Source organism: Trachemys scripta, chromosome 18, assembly GCF_013100865.1.
Source record: "Trachemys scripta elegans isolate TJP31775 chromosome 18, CAS_Tse_1.0, whole genome shotgun sequence".
NCBI lineage: Eukaryota > Metazoa > Chordata > Testudines > Emydidae > Trachemys > Trachemys scripta.
In genome coordinates, this window is record NC_048315.1 from 21,949,371 (window position 1) to 21,965,441 (window position 16,071).

The window sequence follows — 16,071 nt, forward strand, 5'->3', positions numbered from 1 at the left end:
ACCTCTCTCCATTCTGAGAACTGTCCATTTATTCCTATCCTTTATTTTAACCAGTTACTGATCCATGAGAGGACCTTCCCTCTTATCCCATGACTGCTTACTTTGCTTAAAAGCCTTTGGTGAGGGAACTTGTCAAAGGCTTTCTGAAACTCCAAGTACACTATATTCACTGGATCACCCTTCTCCATGTGTGTTGAGCCCTTCAAAGAATTCTAGCAGATCGGTGAGGCATGATTTCCCTTTACAAAACCTGTGTTGACTCTTTCCCCAACAAATCGTGTTCATCTATGTGTCTGATAATTCTGTTCTTTACTATAGTTTCAACCAATTTGCCTGGTACTGAAGTTAGATCTTACCAGCCTGTGATTGCCAGGATCACCTCTGGAGCCTTTTTTAAAAATTGATGTCACATTAGCTATCCTCCAGTCATTTGGGACAGAGCCTGATTTAAGCGATAGGTTACATACCAATTAGTGGTTCTACAATTTTGCATTTGAGCTCCTTCAGAACTCTTGGGTGATACCATCTGGTCCTGGTGACTTATTACTGTTTAATTTATCAATTTGTTCCAAAACCTCCTCTCTTGACACCTCAATCTGGGACAGTTGCTCAGATTTGTCACCTAAAAAGAATGGCTCAGGTGTGGGAACCTCCTTCACATCCTCTGCAGTGAAGCAAAGAATTCATATAGCTTCTCCAACAACCTTATCTGCCTTGAGTGCTCCTTTAGCACCTTGATCATCCAGTGGTCCCACTGACTGTTTGGCAGCTTCCTGCTTCTGGTGCACTTAAAAATGTATTTGCGGTTAGCTTTTGTGTCTTTTGCTAGTTGCTCTTCAGTATTTTTTTGGCCTGCCTAATTATACTTTTACACTTGATTTGCCAGAGTTTATGCTCCTTTCTATTTTCCTCGGTAGGATTTTCACTTCCAATTTGTAAAGGATGCCCTTTTTGCCTCTAACCGCCTCTTTTAGTTTCGTGTTTAGCCACGATGGCACTTTTTTGGTCCTCTTACTATGTTTTTTAATTTGGGATACACATTTAATTTGAGCCTCTATTATGGTGTGGAAGAGGAGTCCAGCCCCCTAAAACAAGTGAATGCTGCTAATGTGTTTTTGGCTCGCAACCTCTGCCCAAATCCCTGGGAGTTGGAACAGGCCATATTACCAACCCCATTGATATCCCAGATGTGGTGATAAGCTTCTGGTCCTAGCATCCACTCAGTGTCCAGGCCACAAGAGATAGGGGCCTCCTGTTTTCAGCCCTCAGCCTGGACTGATACATCTGTACGAACTATTGAGACGCTCTGCCTGTGAGGAAGATACAGGCTTGTCAGTCATTTGGGAAGGCCGTTGAGCAGTAAAACAGTGGTGATGCTAATGAGCCATTCCCATCACTGCGGGTGGCCCCTGTTTCTTGTGTGTAAAAGGTAGGACCACTGGTTCTTGGGCTGGCTTCCATGGCATAAATGACAGGTCCATGTCCACAACACATGATATTGTGATCAGGGAGAAGCCTGCCTCTGTCATTCCACGTGGACTGTACTGATTCAGGGGGTTGCTTTGGGGTCCTAAAAGTGTCAGTGATGGTGCGTGCATGTGGTGATGTATATGTATTTTGGGCCATATTCTCAGGGGGTGTAAACTGGTGTAACCCCGTTGTAGGCAGTGGAGCTGTGCCAATCCACTCCAGCAGAGGCCCTGGCACTATAATAGTTGCCCTTGCTCAGTATAGCATCCTCCATGCTTGGGTCTCTCAGACTGTACAAACACGGCACTTGGGATTGGATCTCGATTTGGCAGCTGAGACAAAGGGAGCTAAAGTGACTTGTCCCAAGTCACGCCATGAGTCTGTTCCCAACCAGGAATAAAAGCCAGGTCTCCTGACCTACAATGCTGTGCATGAACCCCAGGCCCTGAGCATCTCAAAGGGAGGGAATTGTTTCATCTCTGTCGGAGTCTTCCTTGATTCTCAGAATAGCAACTCTTGGAACACCTGAGGTGATCTCAATCTTTTCTACCAGAAGGAAGTCCAGCTACAATTGGGTGCAGGGTCAGGAGCAGGTGGGTCAGGAGCAGGTGCCAGAGAAGACCAAAACTACACAGTCATTCCAACCTCACTTCCCTCCCTGAAATCTGAAGGAGACCTAATGCAGCTTGGAGATGGAAGGTTTATACCACAGATACATACAGACCTTTGTTGCTTTATTGGCTCCTCTGAACAACTGAAGATAATTGTGGAGTGGGCGTGAACAGAAGAAACCAAAATTCCTTTCAAGTCTAAAACCAAAGACTGCTGCAACCCCCTCCGCTTGTCCACTGGGGCTGTTCATGCTACAAAGTGTATTTCCCGATTCAGTGAGGCACCCCCATTCGGGTCTCCATGTGCCCAAAGCTCAGATCCAGACCGATTCAGTAGCATGTGATGGTACTAGTTGGATTACTAGAAGGAGCTGTCAGGATCCTGGGTGGAAACTTGGGAGGAGCTTGGGAGCCAAGAACTGAAGCCAAGGGTCAGAGCCGGTATCCTTGTCAAGCCAAGGGTCAGGGTTGGAGTCAGGAATCGGGCTGAAGGTCAATACCAGGTATCGGGGTACGTGTTGGCGTTCCAGGGGTTGATCAGGACTCAGAATCCAAGTTGGAGCTGAGGTCAATACCAAGAGTTCAGGAACAGAGAAGCAGGGCAGTTGTGGCAGTGAGCCAGGATCCACATTGTTAACTGGATACTTCTTGGCACGCCCCATGGGCTTATATAGGATCAAGGAGCCAATCAGGGATCACCAGACAACTATCAGTCGGATCACTTAGGGCAGAACTTCCCATGGCATGCCATCTCTGCAGATTGCAGGTTGCAGGGAGTGGCCAGGTTACAGCTGCCACCAGGTGACCGTGTGAGGCTGTTGGTTGCCTGGTAGCCCTTCAGGCCCAGCTTCAAGTGCCACTGATCCTTACATTACCTCTTGCCCTCTATGGGTGCTTCCTGAGGTTGGGAGCTGGGATGCTGGCTCCCAGGATCAGTCCTCGGGGGCCATAGCCTTCCCAGTCAATTAGATACCTGAAAGAGCCATGTTTCATTTTAGAATCCAGTATTTTGTGGATCACGTGTTCATTATGACCCTGGACCTGCACTGGTGGGGAGGTGGTTGTGTTTGATGCACAAAGGGGTATGGCATTAAAAGAGACATATGAAACACTGGATGTCGGCTGCCTTGGTCTGGGTTTCTGGGTGATAGATGATGGTAAAATGAAAGCCTGTGAAGAATAGGACCCATCAAAGCTGTCTTTGGCTGAGCACCTTTGCCCTGTGCAGATACTCTTAGTTTTTATGATCTGTGTAAACCTGTATCAGACACCTTCACGGCAGTGGTACCATTCATCAAAGGCAGCCTTGATTGATGGAAGTTCCTTATTTAAAATCTGATGATTTTATTCTGCCAGAGTGAGTTTCTGGGAGTAATAGGCACAAGGGAGCAATTGCTGCTGGGGGCCCATATCTTTGTGAAAATGTTGACCCAATTGCTTCATTAGATATATCAGTCTCGAGGACAAAGGCCCATGTGTGGTTGGAATGGATCAGGTTTGGAGCACTGGTGAAGGCCATCTTCAGTTGATTGAACACCTGTTGAGTCTCTGGAGACCAAGTGAAGGAGCTGTGTTTGCAGAGAAGCACTGTCAATGGGGCTATTCAGTCTGAGAATCCAGGACTGAAGAAGTGCCTATAAAAATTAGCAAACCCAGGAAGCGTTGCAGTTCCTTGATGTTCTGGAGGACTGCCCAGGACTAAACAGCATTCACCTTTCCAGGATCCATTCAGAGGCCCTCAGAGGACAAGATGTAACCTAAGAACTCCATGGAGTGCTGATCGAAGGTGCACTTGGTGCTGTGCATATAGATCTTGTTAGCAGAATCGATCCAGGACTGACTGGACATGTTGATTATACTACTCGTGGCTCTCCGACAAGATGAATAGATCATCAAGGTAGACTAAGACATAGTGATCTAGGATGTCACAAAATACCTTGTTCACAAAGTGCTGGAATGTTTCTGGAGCATTTGTAAAACCAAATGGCATTTGAAAAACCAAATGGCATTTGTAGCAACCAGACCAGATTCAAAAGGCTGTTTTCCACTCATCCCCTGCACCAGTCTGTAGGCGCCTCACAGGCTGAGCTTGGTAAACATCTGGGCTGATCATACACAGTCCTACAATTCCAGAATGAGTGGGAATGGTTCATCTGGTTTCTAATGGTCCATCTGGTTGAGGCCCAGTAATCTGTGCACAACAAGCACTGGGGCCCCAGCAGGGGAGGTGGAGGGATGGATACTCCCCTGAGCTAGGTTCTCCTGGACATAGGATCACAGGGTGGCCATCTCCAGCTCTGATATGGCATAGATGCGGCCAAAAGGTATCTTGGCCCCAGGTTGCAGCTCAGTTGGACAATCCTGGTCACAGTGTGGTGGTAGGACATCAGTGTTCTTCTCAAAAACATCTGCATAGTCACGGCGCTTTGCAGGAAGAGCAGGAGTCAGCTTGGATGGTGGAACACAGCTGGGCCACACGCTGGGCCTGAGGGCACCTCTGGGGCGACCTGAATTTGGCCTGGAGGAGTGTATCTTGAAGCCAAGACTTGTCTGTTGGTGCACTCAGGCAAACTTGCTGACTGAATTCAGAGCAGAAACTGACTTTCTGCTCATGCCAAAGGACATGCAGGTCATGAGTGGCCAGCCATAAGGTGCTGAGAATTATGGGGAAGTGGGGCGAGCGAATCATTCTGAACCATAGGATTTCTTCATGGTCCTGGATAACAACTTTCAAGGGCACAGTTTCGAGTTACTGGGCCAGGACAGATGTGAGCCATCTATAGTCTCTATGAGGTTGGGGGCTGTTTTTTGCTGCAGTGGGATGCCCAAGGCTTGTGCCATATTGGCGTCTATAAAAGTGACCGTAGCCCTGGAGTCCATGAGTGCTGCTGTGAGGAATTTGTTTGGGGCTTCCCTGGGATGTGCACGAAAACCTGGATTTTCAAGTACGATGAGGATGTGGGCAGTCAGCAAGATATATACCCCAGGGCCCACCCATGCTGGCACACAACTCCGGGCCTGTGTTTGGTCATTACTGTCTTTTTCTGTGTGAGAGTCTGCAAGGGACAGCGGGCGAGAGTATGGCTGGACTCTCCACAGTAGAAATACTTGGTGGTGCTCCCTCTCCTTCGGGGTCACATGATAATGGGCTGCACCAATTTGCTTGGTTTCTGGGATCAGCTTGGAGATGGGTACTCGGGACCATCAGCTAGGAGGCAACGCAGTGCCCCTTCCTTTCTTCACTTCGCTTGTGCAACTTGTCAGTGCATATGGTGAGGCCAGCTAAGTCATCTAGACGGGTCGGCATTTCCACGTGAGCTAGCTCATCTTTGGTCTTTTCGCATGATCCTCACCAGAATTGGTAGAGCTGGGCCACTTTGTTCCACTCTGTATTGGAGAGGAGCCACCTACAGTGGGTGGCCGAGGGGGCAAGTGGTCTCTGCCCTTGCTGTAGTTTTTGCAGAGCTGCCTCAGCCAACCGAGCGTGATGGGGGTAATCAAAAATAGAGGAGAAGGCCTGGAGGAAGGTTTCCCAGTGTGACAGTGTCAGGCTCTGTCGTTCTAGTAGAGGCAAAGCCCAATCCAGCGCCTCCCTTGACAGGAGAGTAGTTATGAGTCCTACTGTGGCCTGGTCAGGGGGGTAGAAGTGGGGATGGAGCAGATAACATTGGTTTAGGAACCTGCTGAAGTTTTGGTAGTCTCTGTTGAAGTGTTCTGGGAAGGGGAGTGTCAGTCTGGGGTCCAGGTGAACGACTGCACCGCGTGCTTGGAGCGCAGTGTTCTCCTCCCAAGTCTGGGCGGCCTGCTCTCGCAGTAACTGGGTGACCTGCACTGGCAGAGCCTGGTTCTCAGATGAGAGCTGCACCACTTGTGTTCACAATGGGGGAAGTTCCTCTGGGGGGTTGTCAAGCCATTCAAGAATGTCTAGTGCCTGGTGGGACATGCCGGGTGTGACAGGTTGGATCACAGAAACCCCCTAGGGGCTGCCAACTGATGTGCCAAGACTACTTCTGCTCCTGCCTTCCCTGCCAGCTTGGGACTCCAGCACCCTGTCTTGGAGCAGACTGGCGTGTCTGACTCAACAACACAGACCCAGAGTCTGAGCAACATGCCCCAAAGCTGCAGACTTAACTGAAAGCAACTTAAGAAGTGTTCCTGTCTTTAACACTCAGATGCTCAACTCCCAATGTGGTCCAAACCCCAAATAAATCCGTTTTACCCTGTATAAAGTTTATACAGGGTAAACTCATAAATTGTTCACCCTCTATAACACTGATAGAGAGGTAGGCACAGCTGTTTGCCCCCCCTCCCCCAGGTATTAATATATACTCTGGGTTAATTAATAAGGAAAAAGTGATTTTGTTAAATACAGAAAGTAGGATTTAAGTGGTTCCAAGTAATAGCAGACAGAACAAAGTGAATTACCAAGTAAAATAAAATAAAACACGCAAAACTAAGCCTAATACAGTAATAAAACTGAATACAGATAAAACCTCACCCTCAGAGTGTTCCAGTAAGTTTCCTTTTACAGACTAGTCCCCTTCTAGTCTGAGTCCAGCAATCACTCACACCCCCTGTAGTTACTGTCCTTTGTTCCAGTTTCTTTCAGGTATCGTTGTGGGTGGAGAGGCTGTCTCTTGAGCCAGCTGAAGACAAAATGGAGGGATCTCCCACGGGCTTAAATAGACTCTCTCTTATGGGTGGAGACCCCCTCCTCTCTCCTATGCAAAGTCCAGCTCCAACATGGAGTTTTGGAGTCCCATGGGCTAATCACATGTCCATGAATGACTCAGTCTTTACAGGCAGCAGCCATTGTTTACATGCTACCCTGAACGTCCTCCGGTAGACTTCTTAAGTGGATTGGAGCCTTCCAAGATTCATTGTCCTTTAAGTGTTTCTTGATCGGGCACTTAATTTGCACATTCCTTTCTCAAGAAACTGACCAAATGCTTTACTAAGGCTACTTAGAAATCAAGCAAGTACCCAGCCAATATTCATAACTTTGAATACAACAATGACACATGCATACAAATAGGATGAATATATTCAGTAGATCATGACCTTTACATAGATATGTTACATGGCATATGTAGCATAAAACATATTCCAGTTATATCATATATACATTCACAAGCATATTTCCCTGAAGCCTTATGGCGTACAACGTCACACACAACGTCACACCGGATAAGGAGTGTCCTGCTGCCTCCATGTCCCTACCAGGCTATCCTTCTCCATGCGTTATGTGGGGGTCCAGGCAAACTCTCAGGATCCAAGGCGGACGTAGGCAGGACTAGTGACAACAGCTTGGGAGCCAGGAACTGAAGCAAGGTGTCAGAGCCAGTATCCGTGTCAAGAACAAGCTGAGGTCCAAGTCAGCAGTCAAGCCAAGGGTCAGGGACGGAGTCAGGAATCAGGCTGAGGGTCAATACCAGGTATCGGGGTCCGTGCTGGGGTTATGACTAGTTATATTAGTCGTCCTATCTGGTAACACAAAAAATATCACGTGGCCTATGTAGCTAAGCAGAGCTTTCCCTCATGCCCTGTGCTGCCCAATTGTAGGCTATGGGGTAGCAAAAGGAAGATTTATTTGGCCACAGTACAGAGTATGAACTGTGATGGGTTCCCCAGGGTGCAGCTTGGGACCGTGGGACCACTGTGCCCCCTTAACTCTCCCCAGGCTGGGCTGTGTCTCACAATGCTTTGCTAGTGACAAGCAGCAAACCCCTCCAGGTGCTGTGATCACTTAGCACAACAGCATGTGGAGCCCCACACCCAGCTAGATTGCATGAATGCTCCCTGAGCCACTCATGGATCACACAGAGAAAGGCACCAGAGCCAAATCTCCCCAGCTCCCAGCACTGTATCTCAGGAATATACCGGCTTGAGCAATGCAAATTTATTAATTGGTTCACCACTTCATCAATGGAAAGTGGACACCAGCCTTTGCAAAACCAGAGCAGATTTGTCACACACTTCATACAGACTCACTGGTAAAGATAAACAGTAAATCAAATTTATTGACTACAAAAGATAGATTTTAAGTGATATTAAGTGATAGGCAAAAAATCAGAGTTAGTTACCAAAAGAAAAAAATGTATAAGCATGCAGTCTAAACCCTCAACCCTATTAGACTGGGCAACAACTAGACTAAGCAGTTTTTCTCACCCCACTAGATATTGCAGTTCATCATACACAGATTTCACCCTTGAAATCTGGGTCAGTCCCCTCAGTTGGAGGCTTCAGAGTGTCCTTGTTGCTTGCAGTGTAGGTGGGTGAAGGAGAAAATCCAAGCATGGGCCTCCTGTGTTCTGTTTTATACCCTCAGTCCATGTGCTTGGGGAACACAAGTCCAGGAATGTCTGGGGGGCATTGCTGAGTCCCCAGGCAAGGTTGAGCAATTCCCCTGGTGTGGCCTCATGCAGGTGAGTCATTGCATTGTAGCTCCCTTGCTGGACCATGGCTGTTGATGGTGGTTTGACACCCACCCAGGTGCTGGCTACTTTCCTGGCTGTTCCCTCTGGGGAGCTAATATCTGGCTGATTCTCCAACTTACAGCATGTTTTAGTGACAACCATACTGCACAATTCTCATAACTTCATGTGCATTAATAATACACATCTATGGATAGAGAAATGACTTTCAGCAGATCATAACCTTTCCCCTGATACCTTACAAGGCATGCTTTATATGTAATATCACAATTATATAAAAATGAGGAATACAGGGTGTTCCCCAAGGTACAGAATGTCACACCTCCCTCCCCCCCTTAGTTTACTGTAAGAGGGTTAGTCCCTGACTAACTTGAAGGCAATTTGTGTCATAGTTCTCTTGGCGTCCAGCCATCAAGACCATGAGGCAGTGTGCCTCAGTTTCCCCCTCACAGCAAGCCAAGTTTGTTATGGTTTCTGTATTGTGATAAGCTTTAAATCTGTTTACATGTATTAACTGAGAACTAGCGTTACCACAAGTTTTAACATCAGTATCAAAATTCTTACCCCAAGATTTAACATTAATACCAACATTTTTATCACGATGGGCATTTACAAGTATCATTATGATACCGTGCCCTCTGTTCAGACAGTCTGGTTTGGGGTTGGTTTGTTCATTACCCATGGTGTCCTTTGACTCTCTCCCATGTAATCAGTCACTGGCTTTTCTTTCCCTCCAGTGTTCCCCTCTGCCTGGGTTCTTATTTTAATCATGTTTCTGGGATTTTGGTACCTCAGGGTCTGGCAAGATAGGGATTTAGGGAGATCCTGCACATTGGTTGGCCCTTTGGGGAGCGGTCTCCCAACCCCAGGAGTGTACATATGGAAAAAATCCAGCTCCCCTTTTGGGGTTACCCTGTGTTTCCCCCTCCCACCACTGAATCCTTCCCTGCCCCCTAGAGAGCTGTGATCTGTGCTCTCTGGGCTTGGTGTGTTTACCCTTCGATCAGATTCACCTTTTCCACAGCTGCTTTCTGTGTCTCACCTCCTTCTCTGTCAGTTGGGCCATTGGCATTCTCACAAACTACCACCTGGCAATTTCCTGGTCTCAACTCCTCTGTTATCACAGGCCTTGGAGCTGCATCTTGATTTAAAGAGACACAGTTACCCTCCAAAAACTTATCAGAAACAGCATCCTGAAAAACTGGGACCTGGATTGGGGTACCCTCCGCCACCCCTTTCTCTGTCCCTGAGAAGTCAGCTGTGTGACTGCTCCCCTCCAGGAGGTCAGTTACACAGTTCCTTCTCAAAACCTGGGTCACAGGCTGATCAGATGCTGACTCAGCCATTCGGTCCTGAGCATCCTCTCCCAAGTGACCAATGAGGAGATATTCCTGTACTCCCACTGTTCCTTCCCCAGTTTCCTCCTCTGGATTCCCCTCCAAGACACATTTCTCTGTGCTCCCCGAGAAGGGATCCATCCCTCGTTCAGCTGCAAAACTCTGCCAGCTACCAACTGAGGCAGTTTCCTTAATTACTGACAACACCGCTCCTGCCCCTGCGCCTGAGGGCATGTTGCCTTCTGCAGGAAAGGAGCTAGTCTCAGCCCCTCCCATACTTGGAAGCACCCTGCTTCCCTGTGTTACAGAGTCACAAGAATCCTCACCACCTCAGTGGTTTGTGAGATCCCCTCTCCCTTCTCTGGGCTCTCCTCTGGGACACATTTCTTTATGCTCCCGTCTCTGGTTCAGCTGCCACTTGCTGGCAGCTAACAACCTGGACAATTCACTCCCGGGCAGGCATTACATCACCATCTCTTCCTGATATGGTCTTGCCTCCAGCTGCAGGGCAGGAGCTGGTCTTGTTGTATGCAGCCCATAGGTGGTCCCAATTGTGAATTTTTGTAGTGATGGGAATGGTTGGAGTTGTTGGTTTCTGGTTCTGCTTTTCTAGCAGGTCCAGTTCACGTTTTCTCTCTCTCTCTCTTTCCTCCCACTTGCATTCCTTCTCCTCCATGGCCAGTTTCTTTAGTGCTAAGAGTCTCTGGTGTTCGCTCTCTTTTTCTGCAACCTACAGTCTAAAAAGCTCCTACTTTGCAAAGACTTCACTGCTTTCAGTCATTTCCCTGCTTTTCTGTCCCTACTTCCATTTCCCGAAATAAGCAAACAGAAAATAACAAACCGGTAGCCTCCTCCTGACTCTCCTTAGCTACCACACTTAAAATCTTTACACCAGTGTATGAAGTGCAAATCTTGCTCAGTACAACAAGCTGTGCAATTCATCCTGCTCACAGTGCCACTGTGACGGGATCCCCGGGGTGCAGCCTGGGACCGTGGGAGCACTGTGCCTCCTGAACTCTCCCCAGCCTGGACTCTCTCCCAATGCTTTGCTAGTGACAAGCAGCAAGCCCCTGCAGGCGCTGTTATATGGTTGTAGCTCATGGGGGCAGGGACAGTCTCCATCTTCTGGGTTTGTACGGCGCCCAGCACAATGAGGTCTGGACAGAGCTGGGACGTTGGGCATGACCACACGTTAGATAATAAATAACGAAATCCCCCAGAGTGGGAGTTTGGTCAGGGCTCAGTGCTGGCCTTTCTCTGTGCCCGTGAAGTCAGTGGGAAAACTCCTCCTGACGTCAGTGGGAGCAGAACCAGGCCAGCACTGAGTGCGTCTGAAGATCCACCCCAAGGGGGCCACGATCTGTGACAAGTCAGAGCAACACTCCACCCAAGGATGGACATGAACCAGTCCAGTGCTCCATAGAGTCACAGCCTCTCCCCTTCTGCTGGTGTCAGCCGATGCCGAGCGCTCCACAGGCTCACTCCAGAGAGCAGTCACTGCAGCACAGTGTCTCTCCTCGTTCTCCAGGGGCAAGTGGCAAAACACCGCGTGCGAAGACACATGCTTTGATTCATCACCCAGAATGGGTCATTCCAGCTGCCAGTTTAGTCTCTTACCTGGAGTGACACGCCCTCCGCCCCAGCGCTCTCCCGCTCCTCTGCACACATGCTGCCTTTTTGTCTACAGTTTGCTGTTGGGTGGCATTCGCTGCTGGGCAGAGGGCAAGCCTGGGGCACAGGCAGCGCTGAAGTGGCATAAGTTTAGGTGGGAGGGAAGCAGTGCACAGGCCGTGCGCTAACCCTCTGCACCGGGGTGACTCACTCGTCACTGAGCTCAGCCGGAGCAGTTGTCCACAGGAGCTGCGCCTCGTGTAACAAGAGTCACCATTGTTTTATTCCGGACTCTTCTCCCACTCAGGAATCTCACTTTCTGTGAAATGGCCCTTTGCCCATGGGAAGCCTGGGACCGTCCCAATCTGGCCAGGTTTATACAAATTGAGTTTCCTCCTAAAGAAATGTATTTTGAAGTTTTGCACCCGAGTTCGGAATCCAGCAGTTCCTGGAGCGAGCGCTTGCTTGGCGAGCGCTGCCTGTCGTACAGTGAGTTTGCTGCTATACTGGTGAGCTGCACAAATGGCAGGGTGGGCTCTAGTCCTAGCACTTGCCCCCGCGCTGGTCTTGGATTCTACTTGTCCTGGGCTTCTTTCAACAGCAGTTCTTATCTGTTTACAAACTGATCGTCTGATGGCAAGAATCAAGGTCCCCAAGCTGTGTGGCTGATGGGTCCGGATGTCGGCCAGTGGCTGAGAGAGGACACTGACCACTGACGGAGGGGAAGGGCCTTGCTAGGGTACCTGACCCACCAAAAACGCCACAGATGCCTGTACAGGAGAGAGGACCCCTGGTTGCTGATGGGCCCATTCTGTCTGCAGAGTGACAAGGGGAGGCCAGTGTTTGTTCCCCATGGGAGTATGCTCGGGGACCGTCAGTTATTCCTAGTGCCCAGAGACACGCAAGGCCCAGTGGGTGTTAGGGACACCTCGTGGACATCCTAACAATCCTGGATGCCCCACAAGGTGGCACTCATGCTCTTGTGGAATTTCCCTGAATGCTGGAGGAACAGGTTCCTGGCGTCCCAGGGTGATGCTCTGTAGTCAAAGCCTTGGGTGGATTGTCGTTCTGGGCTAGCACATTTCATGATGAGTCTTATGGTGGGGATTAGAAGACTGATCCCTACATGAGACACAGCATGCGCATTCGGAAGAGCTGTCCCGCTGAGCAGGGCCTGGGTGTGTCCTTTGTAAAGGCCAGAACGCGAGGTGCCCTGGGTCTCTGGCTAGCTGCCGACTGACCCTGAGATAAATGGATGCAAAGCTAGCGACTAAGAGAGTGTCTGCCATGAAGTAGCCAGGCTGCACTTGCCAGCTGGACTGTCCCTGAGCACCGTGATCCGAGGACGCGTTAGCATCCTCTCTGGGTAGCTGGATGTGACCACAGAGCCTGTGTGCCTGGGCCTTCTCGGGTGGGGAATGGAACATCCCCATACATCCAAATGGGGTCAAGCAGTAGCCCCAGAGCCTGTCTGGCAGGCCCCTCAGCAACAGGAGTGGAACCTGCAGCACTGGCAGCCAGTGGCATGGAGGTAGCTCACTTGCGCAGGGGACAGAGCTTTCTCAGGGGCCAGGCTGGGACTGTGGAACTCACTTCCACCGGGACCGAGAACCTCCAGAAATCTCGCCCCGTCCTGCTCCAAGTTGAGGTGCACTGCTTCAGCCTGCCATCCCCAATTGAAACTCAGCACTGCACAGCAGCAGGAAGGGGCCCGGGGCCAGTCAGGTCATGAATGCCTCTCTGGAAGACACTCAAATACCAAGGTGATGGGCACAGTGTCAGTCCCTCTTGTGTGTGCGGTTTGCTGGGGCTTGACTTCTCGGAAAGAAGCTCACGGACCCAGTGTGCATATCTGCAGGTCACCACAGGTGAGAGGAGAGGGAGGAGGCACTGGGGCCCTACCAGTGGGCTCCCCTGTCTCCAAGATCTGGTGCTTTGGCTGGGCTTTGAGTGGCAAAGGGGAGCTGCTTGGGTGTTGAGTGTGGGCCCCACCCGGGGGGAATTAGGAACTTTGGCCTGTTCTGTCACTCCCCTCCCCCGGCTCTGAGCTCTGTGGTAAATCCATCCCTCTGTGCATTTGGATTTTCTCTGATCTGCCAATTCTCCAGCAAGATCCTACTGTGGGCCTGTCTCTGGTGATGGGAAGTCACCTGTGCACCATGACCATTGGGGGGCAGGAGTTCTGCGGAAGGGAGCAGGCCCTGCTCACTTCCCCTTCAGGCCAGAGAGTGAATGAGCATGTGGGCTGCCCTGGCCCTGCATGCTCCCCAGAAGGAGACAGGCCCGGCAGTTTGTGACCATGGACAGCACAGACACCAGAGCAACTGTGAGGAGCCTTCGCAGCCGCGGCCTGAGTCTGCCTTGTCTGCTGTCTGTGGGGTCGCGTTCCCTAGTGCAGGTTGGGTGTGACACGCCGACCTGTGAGCGTGGTGCTGCTCTGTCCCCACTTCTCCTTTGCAAACATGGACACAAGGCACAGGGCACCAGAGTCTGAGGCCCAGTCCAGTTCCCCTGGTGCTGGTACCACTGGTGCACAGTCTCGCAGGGACTGGAAGGTGCGGCTCGTGGGGCACAGTCTCCCATGATTCCACTGCCCTTGTGCCGTCACTCTGAATGCCTCCTGCCCGGCTGGCCTGGCCTCTCCAGCGCACTGGGGCCGTGCTAACTACACGTGTGTTTCTTGCCTCCCAGCAAACTGACGCGGGAAAGCGGGACAGATTTCCCCATCCCAGCTATCCCAGCAGTGCCGGACTCTGAAACAGAGAAACTCATTCGGGAGAAGGACGAAGAGGTGAGTGCCGGGGTCGGGGCCTGTGTCTCCTGCCAGGGGCTGCACCAGAGCCACTGCCGCATGTGGGAGGCCTGGCTAGAACTGAGAGCTGCACTCTCTCCATGCAGTTGTGCTGGGCTCTGGTCCCCTCGCTCTCCGCTCTCCGTGGCAGCACAGGCAGCCTGCAGCAGGGCCTGACACACTCCCCGCTTTGCATATTTCCACTCCCCTCCCACTGGAGGAGCTAACAGAGTCCAGCTCCATCCACAGTGCAAAGCTGTCCTGTGCCCTTTGGCCTCCTGCAGCCATTACCACCTCCCTGGGTCTCCCTTGCGCAGAACTGGGCTTTGGGTTCTTTTCCCCCAGAGCAATTAGCTGCATCCTTTGAAGGTTGAGTTTGCTCTGTCCATGGTGCTAACCGGCCCATTTCGCTGCCCTCGCTGGCCCTGGCACACCCCGAGGCTGGCGTCCTCTGCACATTCCAGGGACCTGCTGCCTTCTGCCAGTCAGGACTGAAGATATGAGCTAAAGCCAGACCTGGCCTGGGCCCCTCCTTCCTCGCTGCATTGCTCTAATTAACTCCTGCCGCTGGAGTTCCCAGGAGAAACCCCATTCTCTGTATTCCCATGGCTTTGCCTAGAGGACGAATCTCCTGTGTGTAACTCCCACTGGCTGGCCCAAGGGAGCACAGCGGTTGTGTCCCAGCTGGCACTGCCCTGGGGAAGCTCACAGCGCTGCAGTCCCAGTCTCCGAAGCAGAATGCTGAGTGCCCAGGCAAGGGGCTGCGGGGAGCTGGCCCTCACATGTTTCTTCCATTTCAGTTGCGGAGGATGCAGGAGATGCTGCAGAAGATCCAGAGGCAGATGAAGGACTCCCACTAGCCACCACATTCCCCTCCAGCTCCCGCCCCACTCAGACCAGAAATGTTTACATCAAACCCCAGCCATCAAAGCCAGCTCTGCTACTCGGTACCAACAGCGCACCTAGCACCTTAAGCTGATGCGATACGCCTTATTATGGACCCTTGCTGCGCTTTCCTCAGCGACCTACAGGAAATAAAGGCTGACCCGCACCAGAGCTTCTGCAGCCACCCTCCCCATGCCTCGGACTCAGCCTGCTTCCTTGGCAAGGCTCCTGCAAACCCAGCCTGGCCCGCCTACGGCTGCCGGCAACGCTTCCCCATGGTCTGACTGAGTCAGGCCCAGCCACTGGGCTGCTTCCCGCGGGTTGAATGTGTGCAGCTGCCTGTCTGTGTGCAGAGCCCCCCCTCTCCACACCGTGCCGGGTTTCACACATTTTCCCCTCAAGGCTCCTGCACAGTTGGGCCCCAGACGTGGCTGATTGGTGCAGTGCCGTGGCCATGGCTGTGTGCCCAGACTGCTCCCCAGCAGTGTGAGGAGCCAGTGAAATCAGCATTTTGCAGCAGTTCCGGAGCAAAACTTGCAGTCCCCGAGGCAGCCGGTGGCCTGGCAGCTCATAGAATAGCAGGGTTGGAAGGGACCTCAGGAGATCATCTAGTCCAACCCCCTGCTCAAAGCAGGACCAATCCCCAGACAGATTTTTGCCCTGATCCCTAAATGGCCCCCTCAAGGAGTGAGCTCACAGCCCCGGGTTTAGCAGGCCAATGCTCAAACCACTGAGCTATCCCTCTGCAGGGTGGTCTGCTCTGCTCCCAAAGCATGAGCTGCTGCCCTAGAGCCCTGCCCAGGCAGACTGGATGTACAGGATGTCGACACAGCAAGCGAAGGGGTAGCAGAGGTTGCATGCCCCTGTTAGCGTCAGTCTAGCTAGCATGAGTAATGATGGCAGCACAGGCTTCGACATGGGCTAGCCACCCA

General features: G+C 51.2%; 1 protein-coding gene across 5 annotated transcripts in view; it reads left to right on the forward strand.

The window, feature by feature from the left end:
* The window catches only part of SEPTIN4 (septin 4), a 91,891-nt gene extending 76,111 nt beyond the window's left edge, over window positions 1-15,780 (forward strand). For all 5 annotated transcript variants that reach the window (XM_034752497.1, XM_034752496.1, XM_034752501.1 and 2 more), the window contains 2 exons: window positions 14,155-14,254; window positions 15,055-15,780. In XM_034752497.1, coding sequence (XP_034608388.1) covers window positions 14,155-14,254; window positions 15,055-15,114 — 160 coding nt within the window. In that variant the 3' untranslated portion in view covers window positions 15,115-15,780. The remainder of the gene's footprint in view (window positions 1-14,154; window positions 14,255-15,054) is intronic.
* The last annotated feature ends 291 nt before the right edge of the window (window positions 15,781-16,071 follow it).